The 17,986-nt window shown below is 50.8% G+C and overlaps 10 protein-coding genes across 10 annotated transcripts; 4 read left to right on the plus strand and 6 right to left on the minus strand.

Annotated features, from left to right (window-relative positions):
* Nucleotides 1-106: 106 nt before the first annotated feature.
* N7533_002684 (rRNA-processing protein SOF1) lies at nucleotides 107-1,558 on the plus strand (the record flags this gene model as incomplete). Its single annotated transcript, XM_057099334.1, has 3 exons — nucleotides 107-109; nucleotides 165-1,144; nucleotides 1,198-1,558. The coding sequence occupies 3 exons, from the start codon at nucleotides 107-109 to the stop codon at nucleotides 1,556-1,558; spliced, it is 1,344 nt and encodes a 447-aa protein (XP_056964470.1).
* Nucleotides 1,559-1,723: 165 nt separating this feature from the next.
* N7533_002685 (uncharacterized protein) lies at nucleotides 1,724-2,966 on the minus strand (the record flags this gene model as incomplete). The annotated part of the gene is made up of 2 exons (XM_057099335.1): nucleotides 1,724-2,332; nucleotides 2,454-2,966. 2 exons carry the CDS (start codon nucleotides 2,964-2,966, stop codon nucleotides 1,724-1,726), a joined length of 1,122 nt encoding a protein of 373 aa, XP_056964471.1.
* Nucleotides 2,967-3,476: 510 nt separating this feature from the next.
* N7533_002686 (phf1/phf2 family PHD finger domain-containing protein) lies at nucleotides 3,477-4,379 on the minus strand (the record flags this gene model as incomplete). Its single annotated transcript, XM_057099336.1, has 1 exon — nucleotides 3,477-4,379. One exon carries the CDS (start codon nucleotides 4,377-4,379, stop codon nucleotides 3,477-3,479), a length of 903 nt encoding a protein of 300 aa, XP_056964472.1.
* Nucleotides 4,380-4,848: 469 nt separating this feature from the next.
* On the minus strand, nucleotides 4,849-6,506 carry N7533_002687 (CaiB/BaiF CoA transferase family protein; the record flags this gene model as incomplete). The annotated part of the gene is made up of 6 exons (XM_057099337.1): nucleotides 4,849-5,063; nucleotides 5,121-5,414; nucleotides 5,468-5,972; nucleotides 6,029-6,152; nucleotides 6,233-6,264; nucleotides 6,318-6,506. The coding sequence occupies 6 exons, from the start codon at nucleotides 6,504-6,506 to the stop codon at nucleotides 4,849-4,851; spliced, it is 1,359 nt and encodes a 452-aa protein (XP_056964473.1).
* Nucleotides 6,507-6,722: 216 nt separating this feature from the next.
* N7533_002688 (riboflavin synthase) lies at nucleotides 6,723-7,559 on the plus strand (the record flags this gene model as incomplete). Its single annotated transcript, XM_057099338.1, has 3 exons — nucleotides 6,723-6,753; nucleotides 6,818-6,940; nucleotides 7,012-7,559. 3 exons carry the CDS (start codon nucleotides 6,723-6,725, stop codon nucleotides 7,557-7,559), a joined length of 702 nt encoding a protein of 233 aa, XP_056964474.1.
* A 339-nt stretch (nucleotides 7,560-7,898) lies between these two features.
* Nucleotides 7,899-9,367, minus strand: N7533_002689 (Brix domain-containing protein; the record flags this gene model as incomplete). The annotated part of the gene is made up of 2 exons (XM_057099339.1): nucleotides 7,899-9,101; nucleotides 9,164-9,367. 2 exons carry the CDS (start codon nucleotides 9,365-9,367, stop codon nucleotides 7,899-7,901), a joined length of 1,407 nt encoding a protein of 468 aa, XP_056964475.1.
* A 234-nt stretch (nucleotides 9,368-9,601) lies between these two features.
* Nucleotides 9,602-11,427, plus strand: rrp3 (RNA-dependent ATPase RRP3; the record flags this gene model as incomplete). Its single annotated transcript, XM_057099340.1, has 7 exons — nucleotides 9,602-9,826; nucleotides 9,976-10,251; nucleotides 10,304-10,362; nucleotides 10,413-10,714; nucleotides 10,772-10,994; nucleotides 11,050-11,165; nucleotides 11,222-11,427. The coding sequence occupies 7 exons, from the start codon at nucleotides 9,602-9,604 to the stop codon at nucleotides 11,425-11,427; spliced, it is 1,407 nt and encodes a 468-aa protein (XP_056964476.1).
* Nucleotides 11,428-11,970: 543 nt separating this feature from the next.
* On the minus strand, nucleotides 11,971-13,967 carry agm1 (phosphoacetylglucosamine mutase PCM1; the record flags this gene model as incomplete). Its single annotated transcript, XM_057099341.1, has 7 exons — nucleotides 11,971-12,182; nucleotides 12,232-12,844; nucleotides 12,903-13,397; nucleotides 13,463-13,477; nucleotides 13,549-13,693; nucleotides 13,790-13,803; nucleotides 13,875-13,967. 7 exons carry the CDS (start codon nucleotides 13,965-13,967, stop codon nucleotides 11,971-11,973), a joined length of 1,587 nt encoding a protein of 528 aa, XP_056964477.1.
* A 497-nt stretch (nucleotides 13,968-14,464) lies between these two features.
* Nucleotides 14,465-15,665, minus strand: N7533_002692 (PGAP3/PER1 family protein; the record flags this gene model as incomplete). Its single annotated transcript, XM_057099342.1, has 5 exons — nucleotides 14,465-14,519; nucleotides 14,608-14,981; nucleotides 15,007-15,383; nucleotides 15,437-15,479; nucleotides 15,543-15,665. 5 exons carry the CDS (start codon nucleotides 15,663-15,665, stop codon nucleotides 14,465-14,467), a joined length of 972 nt encoding a protein of 323 aa, XP_056964478.1.
* Nucleotides 15,666-16,323: 658 nt separating this feature from the next.
* On the plus strand, nucleotides 16,324-17,765 carry rmtA (protein-arginine omega-N methyltransferase HMT1; the record flags this gene model as incomplete). The annotated part of the gene is made up of 8 exons (XM_057099343.1): nucleotides 16,324-16,415; nucleotides 16,471-16,484; nucleotides 16,570-16,589; nucleotides 16,671-16,780; nucleotides 16,842-17,173; nucleotides 17,226-17,442; nucleotides 17,474-17,698; nucleotides 17,759-17,765. The coding sequence occupies 8 exons, from the start codon at nucleotides 16,324-16,326 to the stop codon at nucleotides 17,763-17,765; spliced, it is 1,017 nt and encodes a 338-aa protein (XP_056964479.1).
* Between the last annotated feature and the right edge of the window lie 221 nt (nucleotides 17,766-17,986).

A 17,986-nucleotide genomic window follows, 5' to 3' on the forward strand; every position in this document is an offset into this window, starting at 1 on the left:
TGGCAGCTGCCGCCGGTCTCACCGCCCGCTTAGCAAATCATCCCGTCAACAGAAAAAAAAGTTGCTCCGCCCGGGATTTTCTTTGCATACAATACGCCACCACAAAATGGTCAGTTAGGACGGCATATGTCCCCTTTTTGATCTTGATACTAATTTCTCGGTAGAAAATCAAAGCACTTTCTCGCTCTACGGCGTCGCAGCAGGCCCCCGGGTCCGGCGTCGTCCGCCAGTCGCGCAATCTCGACCCGTCTCAACATCCATTCGAGCGTGCTCGCGAGTACACTCGTGCTCTGAATGCCATTAAGATGCAGCGCATGTTTGCCGCACCTTTCTTGTGTCAAATGGGCGATGGTCACGTGGACGGTGTGTACAGCATGGCAAAGGATCCTGGCTCACTGGAGCGATTTGCCAGTGGCAGTGGTGATGGTATGGTGAAGGTGTGGGATTTGACTACTCGCGGAGAAGTTTGGGAGACTCAGGCACATGAGAACATGGTCAAGGGTGTCTGCTGGACCCCGGACAGAAAACTTCTGTCATGCGCAAGCGACAAGACGATCAAACTATGGGACCCGTACAACTCTTCACCGGATGCACCTCCCATGACCAGCTATCTGGGCACTGGTGCCTTCAACAGTGTGTCGCACCACCGAAGCGATCCAGCATTTGCCGCTGCCTCAAACATGATCTCCATCTACGACCTATCTCGACCTTCATCCTCGCCATCGCAGACTATGCACTGGCCTACTAGCGTTGATACAATCACCTCGCTTGCATTCAACCAAACCGAAACTTCGATTCTTGGCTCTACTGCCCTTGATCGCTCAGTCATCCTATACGATCTGCGGACATCTTCGCCAGTGCAAAAGATGGTTCTCAAGTTGGCCTCGAACGCCATCGCTTGGAACCCAATGGAGGCCTTCAACTTTGCTGTGGCCAATGAGGACCATAACGCTTACATCTTCGATATGAGAAAAACCGACCGCGCCCTGAACGTCCTGAAGGATCACGTGGCTGCTGTCATGGATATCGAGTTCAGCCCGACAGGTGAAGAACTGGTTACGGCATCTTACGACAAGACCATCCGTCTCTGGGACAGAGCACGTGGACATTCTCGTGACATTTATCACACTGGGCGGATGCAACGGTATGTGAAAATCACAATATTTTTCAAAAACATCTTACTTATTATGAATCTAGTGTTTTCTCGGCCAAATTCACACCGGATAACAAATATGTGCTGTCTGGGTCGGACGATGGTAATGTTCGTCTCTGGCGTGCCAAGGCCTCCGACCGCAGCGGTATCAAGAGTGCTCGTCAGCGTACCAAGCTCGAATACGACCAGGCACTTATCAAGCGATACTCCCACATGCCCGAAATCCGTCGCATCAAGCGGCAACGCCACCTGCCCAAGCCTGTTAAGAAGGCTGGTGAGATCAAGCGTGAGGAACTTGGTGCTATTAAGAGACGCGAGGAGAATGTGCGCAAGCACACTAGCAAGGCCAATCTGAAGTCGAGGACGAATGAGCGTGAGAAGATGATTCTTGCTCGCGAGCAATAGACCGACCCACGAAAACCTGTTTGCATCTCAGACCGGCTGAGAATTGAGCTGATATTCACATGGCTGCCAAGATATGCAACTATACAGAGATGTGCAAACATCAAATCTGTCTTATATACAGGATAGATTTACTCGCCTCATTCTTCCTTCACGTGTGCCAAATTATCAATCCACTCGACGCTTCTTCGCCGCTTTATGGTCATTACGATTCCCCGATGCCACAGCATTGTCAATACCGCTCACATAACGAGCCACCTGCTGTATGGCACCGGGCAAGATGGCGTAAAGATTTACCAGCTTTGCAAATGCTGGCAATCTAAGCACCCCACCATGCCCGCTGTCAATCGCAGTAACAATTTCACGAGCTACTTCCACGGGCTGCAGGACTGGAGCAAAAAAGTGACTCGGTGTCCGGACCCAGTCAAATAACGGCGTGGCCATCTGGCCCGTCTCGACCAGTAACAGTTTTATTTGCTCGTGCTCGCGGAGCTCCGATTCCATAGTTCGGTGCAGCGCGCTAAGACCAGCCTTACTTGCCGAGTAATCGGTTAAGCCTGCCGGAGACAATTGGCCTAGCACCGAGCTAACAGTCACAATGGTCCCTCCATTCTCGGCCTTGGCTATGATCCCCGGCAGGAAGACTTGATACAGATGGAATGCGGCCATAAGATTGGTGCGCACCGTCTTCTCAAACGCATCCGCGGGCAAGTCCAGGAGCGCAGCACCGTTGATTCTTGCCGCAGCGCAATTGATAACAATAGTCGGAGTACCCAACTATAACCAATTAGCGATCAAAAAACAATCAAGAAATAAGTCAAAACAAATCCATCCTAGATTCAACATCCGTAAAAGAGAGATCAATCTCGAAATGAAAATGAAAATACTGTAAACATACCTCCTTCTCAACCCTCTTCTTAACATCCTCCACCTCCCTCCTTACCCCAACATCGCACCGATAATAACAAACCCCTTCACCCAAAATACTCTCCTGCTCATCAATCCCGCCAAATTCCCGAATATCCAAAACAGCCACCGCACCCCCCTTCATCGCATAACTCTGCGCAATCAACAGCCCCAACCCACTAGCCCCGCCTGTGATAAGCACAACCTCTTGATCCGAATCCACCGTCCGCGGAAGACCATGCGCAACACGGTGGTTGATCGTCTGCGCAACGAAGAGCGCAGATAGAAAGACCGCATATGCGACCGCGCCTACAAAGGCAGGCGCCGTGGGTGGCGTTACCTGCGCGCGGAGACAGAGGACGACGATCCAGGCGATGAAGGGGGAGAGGATGGTTCGTTGAACGACGCGGTAGAGCGTATCGATGGTAAGGTGCTGCGACCAGGATCTTTGCAGCGAGGGGGCTGGGAGCACCGAACTCGTCCTTATGACCTTTGGCGCGGACATTTTTGGTAAATTTAAGGTGCCTAAACTGAGCTGCGAGGTTTGTATCGCTGTCGTTGGGGGTGTTCTGCTAATGGCTTCTGCGGTGGGATGTTTTTTTCGCGCTAAGAGTTGCGGCAGTTTTTCTCACGCGGGCTTGGCGACTGGCGATTGCACGGGTGGTTAGCGCATGGTGGCTGATCCCGTTGATTAATTGGTACTTTAGTTCGTGCTCCCTGCTTGGAGAGAAAGAGAGAGCTGTTGGGTTGAGTGTGAGTTGACAACTTGAACTCGGGGAAACTGGGCCTAGGCACGCGCGTGGGGCTGATAAGATCGGGGATCGGCCCATTGGAAGTCCCAAATACTCTACAAATTAACAGAATACATTGCTAGGTGGGTAGTAAGTTGAAATTAATTGGTCATAAAATTCATAAGTGAATTCGTTAATGAGTGAATCCTACCCTAGGGTACATAAAATAAGACAGTGTTTCCTCCCAAGCTCCTTTCCTCTCAGAACCCAATCTCGGTATCTATCTACCCAAGAAGATATCTTCCAAAAGTCGTAACCTGACCCCATACCCTCCTCGGAGTATATAAATCAGAGACTTTCAAGACATGACTGAACGTTTTCGACTCCGGGTCTTCCTTCAAAATGTCTAGGTCGGCAGGCTCCCGAGAGAGAGCGAAACCATGACCTGCCCGTGGATACTTTCGATATCCCTCATCGTCCTCAACTTTCGGCCTAGGACTGGCGGGAACTGGACTGAATGTCTTCTGTTGCGCTATTGAAGCAGTGGAGGGCATTGTGAGCTCTGGATTTCTCGACGAAATGTGGACCAGAAAGTCTACTAATTGAGCATGAGAAAGACGGGAGAAGTAGGCGCGCCTTTCATCCGTATTCATCGATGCGCCTCCGAATTCCGATAGCCCTTTTTGTTGAACTGGAGTATTTGGTTCCTGCGTCTTAGAAGGACGAGGGCCAGTGGACCGACGCTGCCGATATACGCAACGGTGACAGTGCCACTCCTTGTCCTCATCCAGAATGGCATCATCGGGGATCTCAGGGTCATGACACTTCTGGTGCCAGGTCGACTCACACCCGCTGCAGAATACAATTGGGTTTGATTTAGGGGTGGTGCCACGATCACATTTGGCGCAGATGATGTTGGCCATCTTTTTGCGAGCGGATCTCTGGCGTTTGCCGGGAACGGTCACCGGAACGGGACTGGGGACGTAGGCCGTGGGCGCCTTGATCGCTCTCCCAGAACGACTCATTCGAGCATTAGGTGATGGAAGGACCTCGTCGACGGAATCTTCGCGTTTCATGCTAAAATCCTCTTGCGATTTCTCCTGCTTGAAGGTGATCTTCAGCCGTTTCGCCGGACGGTCGGACGACTCTTCAAACGCATCGGCATTGTCTCGAGGAGAATTGGACATTGCACCAGGGAGACAGATGGCTGCCTGTATCTCTTTTATAGGTAACAGAGATCGGCCTGGCCGGAGACGGGAAAGAGGGCTTGGAACCTAAATCGTGGTTGAGCTGGCGGACAGAAACGTCAAGGGCAGAACAAATTTTTTTAAAAAAAAATATTATTTAAATGATTTGGGCAAACATCCATGGATTGTCGGTTCAGTCAAACGCGACTCAGCATGGCACGATGCAAGCACAGGGAAGGGAAGGAGATGTCGTCCCGCCCAAGGTCTGTATAGCCTCACGTGATCACCAACTAACCCTGAGAATCTGGAGGATCAAGTGTTCAATTAGGATAATCAAGTAACCTGAGTACTCTTTCACGAATTGAAATCAGGATAAATTCCAACGTAGTGAGGTTATTTGATTCGTCTATGTACATTCGTGCTAGTTCAAGTTTTGTATATCTACACTGCATCCTCTGACGTCCGCCGGTTATGACAGCACACCCTCCTCCTTCAATCGAGCAATATCTGCCTCACTATATTCCAAGATTCCCCCCCAAAATCTCGTCGGTGTGTTGACCAAGAGTTGGGGGGGAGGGGTACGAACACCAGGTGTCGCCTCTGAGTACTTTATGGGGGTGTTGACCAACTTAATGGGGCCACACGCCGGGTGGTCAACCTCCGTTACCATGCCCCGGGCTTGCACTGTAAAAAGAAACATTAATGTTTGTGTTTAAGATGTGATGTATCAGAGGAACATACCGTGCTCGTGGTTCAGTGTTCCCTGGATATCGTTCACCGCTGCATAGGGCATTCCACTGCCTTCAAAGAGGTCCAACCACTGCTTGGTCGTCTTCTTTTGGGTTGTGCTTTCAATCATCCCATCAATATCAGCACGATGCTGCACACGGTCGCTGTTAGTGACAAAGCGAGAATCAGTTTTCCATTCAGGGAAGCCTAGACGATCGCATAGAACACCAAATAGCCGATCATTGCCGCCGCCAAAGAGAATGTCGCCATCCAGTGTTTTGTAGCTTCGGTAGGGGACAATTGACGCTGATGATTATTAGTATGCCGCTCGTCATATTTTCAGTGTGAAGTCCACTTACGGTGTGCAGTACCCCATCGGCCGGAGTCCTTCTTGCCACTGATCAAGGCAGAGCTAGCCAGATTCGACAATGTTGCGACTTGGCAGTCGCTGAGACAAGCGTCAATATGCTGTCCCCTGCCCGTGCGAGCACGCGCAAGCAAAGCTGCCATAATAGCATTGGATGTATAAAGACCAGTTGTCAGATCAGTCACGGCCACGCCGACCTTGACAGGCGCGCCATCTCGCGCTCCGGTGATATGCATCAAGCCCATCTCGGCTTCCACCATGACATCGTAGCCGGCACGGTTGCTGTAGGGTCCAGTTTGGCCATAACCGGTGATACTAGCATATATAAGCTTGGGGTTGATCTCTCGTAGAGTTTCATAGTCCATTCCATATTTCTTCAAGCCCCCGGGCAAGTAGTTCTCGACTAAAACGTCGCATTCCTTGGCTAGCTTGTGAAGAATCTCAACGCCTGACTTGTGCTGGAAAGACAACCCGAGGGATTTCTTGTTGCGATTGACCTATCAATGCAGTTAGCATACCGGGTGCCATTGAGATCAGGCCAATGAGCTCATACGGCCAGGTAATAGGCGCTCTCGCCCGGTCCCGTCTTCGATGGGTCTTCGTATTGGGCATATGGCGGGCCCCAGGCTCGGGTATCATCACCACGAACAGGGTGTTCGACTTTGATGACGTCCGCTCTAAAACATAATATGTTAGTAGTTGCATCTCAACTTCGATCGAGTAGGCGTGAACCAGAGCTTTTAGAACCCCCACTTACCCCAGATCACCAAGAATTTGAGTACAGTACGGCTATATCAAACAAGATCAGGTCAGCACAGAATCACGAAATATCCAGGACGTACACTCACTCCAGCCAGCACTCGGGTCATATCAAGCACTCGAATGCCCGACAGGGGTAGTGTATCACTCAAAGGCGAAACAGCACTGGAGTAGCTCCGCAGCGGCACGCGACGCCAGACATTATAATTATAAGAGCAGCCAGAGCTCGCGCGGCGAGAAATCGCCTGAAAGCGAAAAGCGACGTTCATCATATAATGCCAAAACATACAGCGTGGCAAATTAAACAAAGAAAAAAATTGAAGCTCAGCACAGCAGTTGATTTAAAGGGAAGCCTGGATATATCGAAATTCCGCTAAAACGCCGACACCGCTCGGGCGGCGGGCCCTGAAGCCGAGGTCGACCGAAGTAACCCCAACTCTTCCTAAGGTTTCCCCTCCTCCAATCCCTTGCAGATCCACTCCGCAACAATGTTTACTGGCCTTGTCGAGACCATCGGGAGTTCGTGACATCTTCCTGCTCCTTCTGCATAATGTCGTCCAGACTAACAGACCTCCCCCTTCAGCCGTTACGGCCCTAGAGCCCCTCGATACCTCGCAGAGCGGGGGCGGGGGCACTTCGCTCACCATCTCCGACTGCGAGGAGATTCTCTCCGATGCTCACTTGGGCGATAGTATTGCTGTCAATGGTACAATTCTCTGCAGCTAAAGGAAGACAATCTCGCGGGACATGTCTGGCTAATACTCATTGGAACGACAGGAACCTGCCTCACAGTCACCGAGTTCGACAAGACCTGGTTCAAGGTCGGTGTTGCGCCAGAGACTCTTCGACGTACGAATCTCGGCTCCCTGACAACCGGCTCCAACGTCAATCTCGAACGTGCAGTTTCGGCGAATACCCGCATGGGTGGTCATTTCGTCCAGGGCCACGTCGATACCGTTGCGCAGATTCTGTCCATCACACCTGATGGCAATTCCTTGGTCTTCCGCCTGCAGCCGCGTGATAGAGACATCCTCCGCTACGTTGTTGAGAAGGGTTATGTCACTCTGGATGGTGCCAGTCTGACTGTCACCAAGGTCGTTGACGGCGAGGACGGATACTGGGAGGTCATGCTCATTGCCTACACCCAAGAGAAGGTCGTTACGGCTGGAAAGAAAGCTGGCGAGTTCGTCAATGTTGAGATCGACATTGTGGGCAAATATGTCGAGAAGAGCGTTGCCGGATACTTTGCTGGTACTGCCGGTGGGGATTTCGCCATTCTAGAGAAGATGGTGGCCCGCCTGGTTGAGGAGAAGCTGAAGAAATAAATATTAAAAAGACGTGCACGCATTGATGCCATTTACGAGGATCTGAATTAAACAAGAAAGCGTCCAATTATTCTATCTCAAAACTTTTTGATTCATTCCGTAAATCTTGTACATGTACACTGGGCCGTGAAGAATGGGTATAAAATGGGGGTGACTGCCTAGGATGTGGCTGTTCGATGGTCAAAATCGACCGCAAGCCCGGTCCGGACTGCATTTTATAGCCTGATCGGCATGACAGTCTGCGAAGCATGCTCACCATCTCCATGGAATAGACCTTGAAGACTTGGGCTGGGGTCAAGAACCAGATCCGGTCCTGGAGGGGTGTTATGACCTTGAGATTCAAGGCCATTCGGGGCTGGCTAGTTGGGGGATGAACCAGCCTTGGTAACTGACAATTGTGAAATCATCAGATCCTTCACTCCTCCATAGACTCATCCGAGTCGTCTTCGTCCCTCCTTCATCATCAAAGTCATCAGAAAGCCAATTCTCGTCGTCCATATCAACGTCCTCGTCGTCTTCATCATCGTTGACCTTCTCGCCATTGGCCCTAGCCTTGGCCTTGTCCTTCTTCTTCCGCTCAATGTTCTCCTTTTGCTCCTTCTTGCGCTTCTCCTTCTCCTTGCGACGAACGGCCCAGTTCTGATCCAGCTTCCTAACCTCGGCAGCAGACTTGGTGACATAGTCGTGCCACATGATCTTGCCATCGCACACACCGTCCTCGACCTTCATAAGTCGGAGCTTCAGGCGGGGTCCAAGCTCCACCAGCTTGACTGCGCGCTTCTCAACACCTGGGGTAGAGGCCTTCTTATCGGCCTTCTCGCCCTTCTCATTAGCCTTCTGGCGTTGTGCTTCACGCTTGTTGAGAATCTTCCGGGTTGTGCTCTCCGCAATCTCCACCTCGGCATCGGTATCAAGTTCAGTCTCACTCGCGGATGTGTAACCAGCGGCGGACGGGTCCAGCAGATAGTCAGCAGCATCCTCGAGTTTACCCAGGTTGGGAACAGCGGCCTTCTTCTTTTCTCTGTTGCGAATCTCCTTGGGGTCCAGGCGACGGATGCGTTTTGAGACGCCGGTTTTCTTTGTGGCAATCGCATAGTGGCGCAAACTCAGGACGTAGGAGTCATCTTCTTCGGACTCGGCCGGTTCACGGTTCAGGAGCATCACACGACGAATTGAAGAAAGGGGAGTGGCTGTGGGGTTGATCGGGGGGAAGAGTGATTGGAAGATGGTGGTGGTGAGCGCTTCCAGGCGTTTCGGGACTTTAGCGTCTTCATCGACATCGGCGGTATTGAAGTTGTTCATGACTAGCAGAGGGGCGGTCTTGTGGTCCTGACCACCACTTTGAGGGCGCTTCATTGATCGTTCCACATCTTTGCAGAGGGAGTAATTCTCGACTTGAAAGTGGAGGGTAGGGCCACGGGGCGTAACGGCGAGTCGCATGTTGGTGTTTCCAGTCTTGGACTTAGAGAAAAGCATCAGATGAGTGACACCAAGAGGACCAGCCATCACGGTATAATCGCGCAGTCGGTTAGATTTGCGTTCCTAAAGATATAAGAATTAGATGCCGTTGAAATTGTCAAAAGCAGAAGATTTGAAAACCATACCTTCAATCGCACAGCGGTATCGGGCTCCATCATGCGTCGGACATCCTTGACAAGCTGAGTAACACTAGTACCAACTTGCGAAGCACCGACTCGAATAACCATGGACTTCGGAGTCTTGGTCAGAGCAGCCGCGCCACCCTTGGGTGCCGCAGAGGCATTTTGGGGGCGGGTATGAGTGCGCTTCTTGACACGAGCCTTTGCCATTGTGATTGGTGATTGGTGAAATGAGAAATCACCGACAAATAAAAGGGGAGTTGGAATTGAAAGCTGCAGGGAGATCGGTCTCGGAGCTGGAAGTTTTTTTGGTCTCCAAAAAATCCAGCGGAGAAGGCCCGGATCAACAATCATGCGGATAGCCAGACCCACTTAAATTATTTTGAGGTTCGGAGTTGACTTCTCGACCAGCGCTACTTTTCTTCTCTCACCAACGACGCAAGAATGCCTATGGTCAAGAAGCGCAAGGTCGCCAAAGAGGTGGCCTCTCCGGTAGAGGATAGCGATTCTCAGTCTTCGCGCTCCGAGTCTCCCGCGGTTGAGAATACCACCAACGATGACGGCACCGCCGAGAATACACCCGCACCCAAGTCGTTTAAGGAATTGGGCATTATCGACTCATTGATCGAAGCTTGCGAAACCCTAGGATATAAAGCCCCGACTCCTATTGTGAGTATCTTTACCTATACCAAAACCCAGCGGGATGGATCTCGGCGAGTATGATCCGTGGTCGGTATTTGCCAAAATGGATCCTCTGCGCCGATTCCTCTTTGGTCTCGATCTTTCTTGGTGAACTAGGCTGACAATGGCAAACTCAGCAAGTCGAGGCGATTCCAGTTGCACTTCAGGGACGGGATGTCATCGGATTGGCCGAGACAGGTAGTGGAAAGACGGCGGCGTTCGCTCTTCCAATCCTACAAAAGCTGATGGAAAATCCCTCCTCTTTCTTTTCCCTCGTACTCAGTCCCACTCGAGAGCTTGCGTACCAAATTGCGCAGGCTTTCGAGGCCCTTGGATCGACTATCAATGTTCGCACGTGCTGTCTTGTGGGTGGTATGGATATGGTGCCTCAATCGATCGCGCTCGGCAAGAAGGTTGGTCCTGAACATGATTATCCTGATTTTTATATACTAATACTCTACTCAGCCCCATATTATCGTCGCTACCCCCGGTCGTCTTCTGGATCATCTTGAGAATACTAAAGGGTGAGTAGGCGCATACCCATCAATCAAGATCTAACTGACTCTTCGTGCAGCTTTTCCCTTCGGGCACTGAAATACCTCGTCATGGATGAGGCTGACAGAATGCTGGACCAAGATTTCGGTCCTCTTCTCGATAAGATTCTCCGAATTTTGCCGGCCAAGCGTAACACTTTCCTTTTCAGTGCCACCCTTTCCTCAAAGGTCGAATCCTTACAACGGGCATCCCTGTCCAACCCGGAGAAGGTCTCAGTGAGCAGCAAGTATTCCACAGTGAAGACTCTCCAGTCCTACTACTTGTTAAAACCCCATAAGTGGAAGGATCTCTACCTCTGTTTCCTTCTTAATGAATTCATGGGTTGGTGCCCCCATTAATCCAAACAACAAGAAGAAAGAAGACTAACAAAAGCAACAGGTCAAAGCGTTATTCTCTTCACTAGGACAGTTCATGAAACCCAAAGAGTCGCATTCTTACTTCGAAGCCTGGGCTTCGGAGCTATCCCGCTGCATGGCCAGCTTAGCCAGTCTTCTCGACTCGGTGCACTTGGCAAGTTCAGATCGAAGGCCCGCGACATTCTCGTCTGTACAGATGTTGCAGCCCGTGGTCTTGATATCCCAAGCGTTGACGTCGTTCTGAAGTGAGTTGAAAATTGACAAATTTACATAGAGTCATCTCACTAAATATTGCCATAGCTTCGATCTTCCCACCGACAGCAAGACCTATATTCACAGAGTCGGCCGAACTGCCCGTGCGGGTAAGAGTGGTGTTGCCATCAGTTTCGTAACTCAGTACGATGTGGAGTTATTCCGTGAGTTCCCTTCCCCAGAAAGGAAAAGCATATTCCCGTTGCTAACGAACTATCAGAGAGAATTGAAGATGCTCTGAACCGCAAACTGCCAGAATATGAGACCGAGAAGGATGAGGTTATGATTCTGGCAGAGAGGGTCAGCGAGGCGCAGCGTTATGCCATTATGGAGATGAAGGCATTGGACGAGAAGAAGGGCACCAGAGGAAACAAGTTTGGTAAAGGCAAGCGCACGCGTGATAATATGGATCAAGAGGAGGGTTGATCAAGACCATGACGTGGCTGGCCCAAAAGTACTATCTCTACATGTACCTAGTATGAGTTTAATGTCAATAGAAAAGTCTCTTTTTCACATTTACCTCTGCTCAGGTAGATAGTGCGGTGCACTATCCTAGGATGACACAGGCAGTCCTATCATGGCGATATGCGAGAATACCTGCTAATTACACCTACCTCACTATGTCATTGACAGGGCGTCTGCTGCCCAGCTGGTTAGCATCCCCCAAGAGATTTACTATTATTGTTACATTTAAAACTAGGGCTATTGCGCTTGTTCCGGCCTGGTGAGAATAACATAGCAAGCGGGACATAGCCTTCAACCGTTCTAGTCAAAGAAGGAAATGATAAGCATGCAAAGAATTTCATTACTGCATGAACATGATATTGACTATGTTGCTAAGTCATACTGCTCTCAAAAGGCAGAAAATAAACGCTGTCGTCATATTTTGGTGTAGTGGTTCCCTGATAACCGCGTCAAGTGAATCAAGGGAAGCAAAGTCATCCACTGTTGTATTCCGTGGTTGAGCAATTAAGCCTGCTGACCGTCAGTGCCCGCTTCACGCACAGCATTAGCAACGCGAGTAGCAAGGTCATCAGCCTCCGATCGGCTAGCAGCCTCGGCGTAAACGCGGACAGCATCCTCGGTACCACTGGCACGAGCGAAGCTGCGGCCCTTGTGGTAGCGGGACTGCAGGGACTCAATCTTGCCCTGAAGACCGGCGGGAGACTCAAGCTTGCGCTCTGCGTCGTAGGCCTTGAAGATCGAGCGGTCATTCACCTCGACGCGGACCAGGCGCGAGGGGGAGATCAGTGTAGGTGCCGAGCCACTCCTTCGGGGTCCAGCCCTTGTGAGCGAGGATGGCCTCGACGAGGAGCATGTCGGAGAGAGCATCACCGACGGCCTGGTTGATCAGGTCGGTCAGGGCCTGCAGGCATTCTAGGGCGCGCTGCTGGGCCGGGGACTGGGGCTCGGTGTTCTTGATGGCCTTCAGAGCATTCTCAGAGAAGGTAACGGTACCGTGACCGTTGGCCTCAAAGTAGACACCAACATCGAATCGCAGAGCGGCGTGGTGCAAGTGCTTGACACCAGTGTTGGTGCAGATGATGGGCAGCTTGAGTACCTTCTCAATGTAATCAGTGCTAGCACCGTTGGCGTAGGCAGTTTGAACGACTCCGATCTTGAGCTTCGATGCGATTCCGGCGCTGCGGGCAAGGTCGCCAATGAAGGAAGCAGCCAGAGTGGCGATGCGGTCACCGTCGAGAAGTCGGAAAACGTTGCTCTCGTCGCTGAAGTAGTAGACCAGACGGTCGGCATCACCGTCCAATGAAGCACAGCGATCAAGAGGACCGGCCTTAGACGAGGGAGGGGCACGTTGCTTGGTCTTCACGTAATCGGCACCACACTAAGAAAAGGCTTGTCAATACATTGCGCCATACGGGAAGAATAGGATGCAATTTTACCTCAAAGTTCAGGCTGTCGGGGTTGATCACATCATCGTTGATGACCTTGATGTCCAGAGGGGTATCAAGGAGTTTAATGAGCTCCCTCAGCTTAGGGCCACCGACACCATTGGCACAATCGACGGTCAGGGATCCCTGGACCTTAACGCCTCGCATCACCTTCTTGAAGGAATCTACCAACTTCTGGTAGTATCCCAGCTCGGAGGGCTCGCCGTACTGGTATTGTGTTCCAAGGGTGTTCTTGCAGCGCACAACGTAGTGAAGCTGAGGGGTGGTCATGTACTTGAAGTCGATAAATTCAACCTGAGTCGCGGTCAGGGCGGCATTCAGCACGCCGACAAGCCGAGAGCCAGAGGCACGAGTATCTCTAGCAAAGACCACGCGGGCGGGGTTAGTCATCTTGACATCGATCTCCTTCACCAGCTCATCATAGACATCGGCGATTTTGTCCAGAGGGGCATTGGCAAGCTTAGTGGCATATGTCTCCCACTCGGCCTAGCAATCGGGGGTCAGTAACCAGGGGCAATGAAAATTTATACGACTGTTTGAGTATTTCTCACCTCAAGCATCTCGCCCTAGAATTTCCCATGTTGATTAGATATGATTCAAGTCAGAATGCAGGGGTTGTGGGCAATTGTTTACTCACCATTGGGTCAACCAGCTTCACGCCGTTGTCCTCTGCGGGATTGTGACTCGCGGTGACCATAACACCAATCCATTGTCCACTGAGCTTCTTGGAGCGCAGACCGGCAAGTAGACCGACAGCAAAGACGACGGTGTTGAGAAGGTCACTATTCAGATCCGTATGTTAGGACGACATCGACGTCAACAAAGGACGATCGCGGGGTTTGTGGAGGCGGGGCTGATCGAGGCTGAGAAAAACTTACGCCTTCATCCGGAACTATAGTCGCAAATCGAAAAGTAATTAGCTGACGTTCGTAGGAGGGGTTCTCTTTGGAAATGTGGACATACGCCTGCGGTGCCATACTCAAAGACCTTGCCCTCGGGCTTCTGGTACTGCAGCGCAGCCTCTGAGATTGCTTTCTTGACAGCTGGAGACGCCATTGTGGCGCGAAAGGCGGCGATCAAAATTAAATCAGCGGATAGGAAATGTGAGTTAAGGAAGTCGGGCAATCGCTAAATGTTGACGGAGAGAGTGAGGTGAGAGGGGAGATACTTTGAAACAAAAAAAAGAATGAGGGGCTTTTGGGTGAGACAACAGCGACTTAATGCGACGGCCATAGCGGTGAGCTAATAGTCCAATAGTGGGGGAAGTAGGCGACACGCCGTAGGGTCGGTGCGTGGAATTAGGGCCGTGCACAATGGTCAGTGCGTGTGCATTAGTACCATTACTTATTACGGGGCGCGGCTACGAGAGGAGACCGAGAGGAGACCGAAGGTGGGGATGCGAGGAGTTCGGAATTGCAATTATTATTAGCAACACAGACCGGCTCGGCTGTGTCTTGTCATACATGGGGAAACCCTGGCTTGGAAATTCCCACCGCACTTTTCTTTGGAGAGAGAGAGTATGTGAAACAGCCACCAAACAATTCACCTACGATTTAGGCTTTCAGTCGGTGGCTGGCGATATCATCCTGTGTATCTTTGATGAGGAACCTGCCCGCAGATACAATACATTAGTCACAGAAAATGAGGGGGAGAGGGGAATAAGGGAACAACGCATCCACAATGGAGAAGAACTCACGAGTACCACCAAGCTGTGGGGACTACAGTGCCCAAGTGCCAAAGGCTGTGGGCATCAATCAATCCGTTCCATGGAGGAAAGTCGAGCAATTCCAAGCTCATGGCCAGGATGAGCCATGCGACAATCATTCCAGGCCAAGCTGTCCATGACTTGAGATGCTTCTTGTATCGGACAATACTGAAGCCAGTCCACATCAGGTTCTGGATGATACCGACTGCGACGTTGGCTGCCATGTTGTACGTGTAATCCCAAGACCAGAAGGTGAGATAGCAAACATGCAACGTATAGAGCAGGATACAGATTGCTGTCCACAGGCGACGCAGGGTCGGTCGGTGTGGGGGGGTTCTCCAGATCCAGACGCAAGATTCGGACCACTGCCAAGTACAGACCGTACAAGACACTGGCGCCAGCGCCCCAGTAGTCGAACTTCTCAGTGATTGCAAAATCCCTGGTGTGGAAGATCATGCTGAAGGTCCAACTAGCCAACCCGAAGTATCCAAACGCCATATAGTATTTCCGGAGAGAGTGCCAGGCCGGGATCGATTCCTGGATTCGAGACATGCCATGCCAATGCGCCGCGAAATTGAAGAAGGAGAAGAGCACCGAAAAGGGCTCCTGCATCCCCAGCATTCTGCGGAAAGGCCATTTACCATGGAATTGAACCACGGGGCTCAGCATTGGGGGGTCCCTCGAAACTCGTTTGTCGGTGATGACATGTTGGCAGGTATAATCGCATTCAGCCGGGCAGGTCCAGAATAACAAACGGTGGAACAGAGCTAGGACGGGTCAGGGGTGAAAGAAAGAGGGCGAACGCGATAGGGGGACTTACATATCGCTGAGTTTCCATCCTGGCAGTTCTCGCTTTTACAGACCTGTGTTCGTTAGTCAGGGCATGGGGCTCATGAAGCTCATGGGAATCGAGGGAAGCAGCGTACCTGGACACATTCTTTGAAATCGGGGAGATGGTCACCCAAAGAAGCGGTTGAATGACCAACAAATAGAGCCAGTAAAAGAAAGGCGAAAATTATGGCGGAGTTGACTCTTCTGCCTAGATTCATTGTGGTCCAAAGGTGGTTTAGGCCAGCAACGCGTAAGCTTTAGGGGAATGGCAGTTTGCGGAGCAGCGGGCGGCCATTACCAGAGCGTCGCGTGAGTCTTGGCAGCCATTGTTGACAGCTCAGCTCCGGGATTTAGTTACTAGTACCTCCATGGATGGTTCCCAGATTCGAACCTATAATATACCCAGCCATTGGCTCTAAGGTCTCAAGTAAATACTTTATATTCTTGTGTAACTTTGTTGATTTCGCCTCTTTGGTCTTATGCCAAAATACTCTTAAAAAGCATCACATCTAACTTGAAGATCATGATTATTCTCGACTTTGTACTAATACTTCAAAGATTATAAGTATTTAGATCTCGTTTTTTTTTTTTTGCATAGCAGGCCTTTCAAAACCTCTACATCTCACTCTGCCGAAATTATAACGTGGTATTGATTTTCCTTGACAGGTGAATACATGCAGGGAAGCCCTAGTCACATGACTACATCATGTGACATGTGGCATCCGAAATCGGACTAGTGCGGGCGGGGATTTTGGAGGAGCTTGGCGGCGAACTGGAAAAAAAAGTCGGCTAGTCTTCAATCTAAGTTCCGACTCTTTTTCTCCAAGTCTGTGTTCTCTTTTGTCCAGATTTTCATATATTTTTCCTACCAACAAAATGGAAGGAGCCGAGAACACCCAGGGAGGTAACTCCAGCAGCGCCGATCGCATGGTTGGCATGGAGCACTCCGAAGTGCGCTATTTCACCAGGTATGGATTTAAAGCCTCAAGTTCGTGTCTTGCTTGCATGCTAATTATTACATAGCTACGATCACCACGGTAATCAATCATCTTATTCCTTATATCTTTTACGTGACTAGTCTGCGAATGGCCTGGCTAACAAGCGATTTTCCACTTTGTGCAGGTATCCACGAAGAGATGCTTGTAAGTACAATCAGACGAAACCCAGCTTGTTTGTCAAGCCAATTCGATCCAATGATCTAATTTGTGATTCCCTTCGCACAGAAAGACGATGTCCGTACCCGCTCCTACCGCGACTCCATCTACCAAAACCGCCACCTCTTCAAGGACAAGGTTGTCCTCGATGTTGGCTGCGGTACCGGTATCCTCAGCATGTAGGTGCCATACATTACACAGAAATACGATTCCATAACTTGCGACTAACCTGCTTGGAAGGTTCGCTGCCCGTGCTGGTGCCAAGCATGTGATCGGTGTCGACATGTCCTCCATCATCGAGAAGGCCAAGCAGATCGTTCACGTCAACGGGCTTTCCGACAAGATTACCCTCCTCCAGGGCAAGATGGAGGAGGTTCACCTCCCCTTCCCAAAGGTTGACATCATCATTTCCGAGTGGATGGGTTACTTCCTTCTCTACGAGTCCATGCTGGACACCGTCCTGTATGCCCGTGACACCTACCTCGCCCCCGGTGGCAAGATCTTCCCCGACAAGGCCACCATGTACGTTGCTGGTATTGAGGATGGCGACTACAAGGACGACAAGATCGGATGTGAGGCGACCCTTTTACCAGTTTTCGATGAATTCGCGCTAATTATCTACAGTCTGGGACAACGTTTATGGCTTTGACTACAGCCCCATGAAGGAGATCGCGCTCACCGAGCCCCTCGTTGATACCGTCGAGATGAAGGCCCTTGTCACCGACCCTTGCCCTATCATCACCTTTGATCTGAACACTGTCACTGTTGCCGACCTCGCCTTCAAGGTCCCCTACAACCTCACTGCCAAGCGCAGCGACTTCATCCATGCCATGATCGCTTGGTTCGATATTGATTTCAGCGCTTGCCACAAGCCCATCCACTTCTCTACTGGCCCCCCACGCCAAGTACACCCACTGGAAGCAGACCGTCTTCTACCTGCGTGATGTTCTCACTATTGAGGAGGATGAGCAGGTTTCCGGCTGGCTGGAGAACCGCCCTAATGACAAGAACAAGCGCGACTTGGACATCAACTTGTCGTACAAGTTTGAGATTAACGACCCCACCCGCTTTGCCGAGGGCAGCTGCTTCTACCGCATGTATGTTTTTCCTGAACATCTCGTAACCACCGTCACATAGGCTAACATTCCTTTTTCTAGGTGCTAATTTCTGGGTTTGATGGCTTGTTTTATTCATGAAATGATCATAATCATCTAGATGCTGCCGTGTGCTTTTGAGACCGCGTGTGCAGCCTAGAATTTTCAGGTCTGGATTTGCACAGTCATATTTGACATATTTCCGGTCTCGGTTTTCTTTCACAGGCGTTACTTTCTTGGGTGGCAGGGTAAAAGGCATTACTACATGGCGCGATACGGAGAGATGATTAT

Source organism: Penicillium manginii (genome assembly GCF_028828005.1).
Source record: "Penicillium manginii strain IBT 31320 chromosome Unknown utg000002l:1.0-5564898.0:1.0-5567710.0, whole genome shotgun sequence".
Classification (NCBI taxonomy): Eukaryota; Fungi; Ascomycota; class Eurotiomycetes; order Eurotiales; family Aspergillaceae; genus Penicillium; species Penicillium manginii.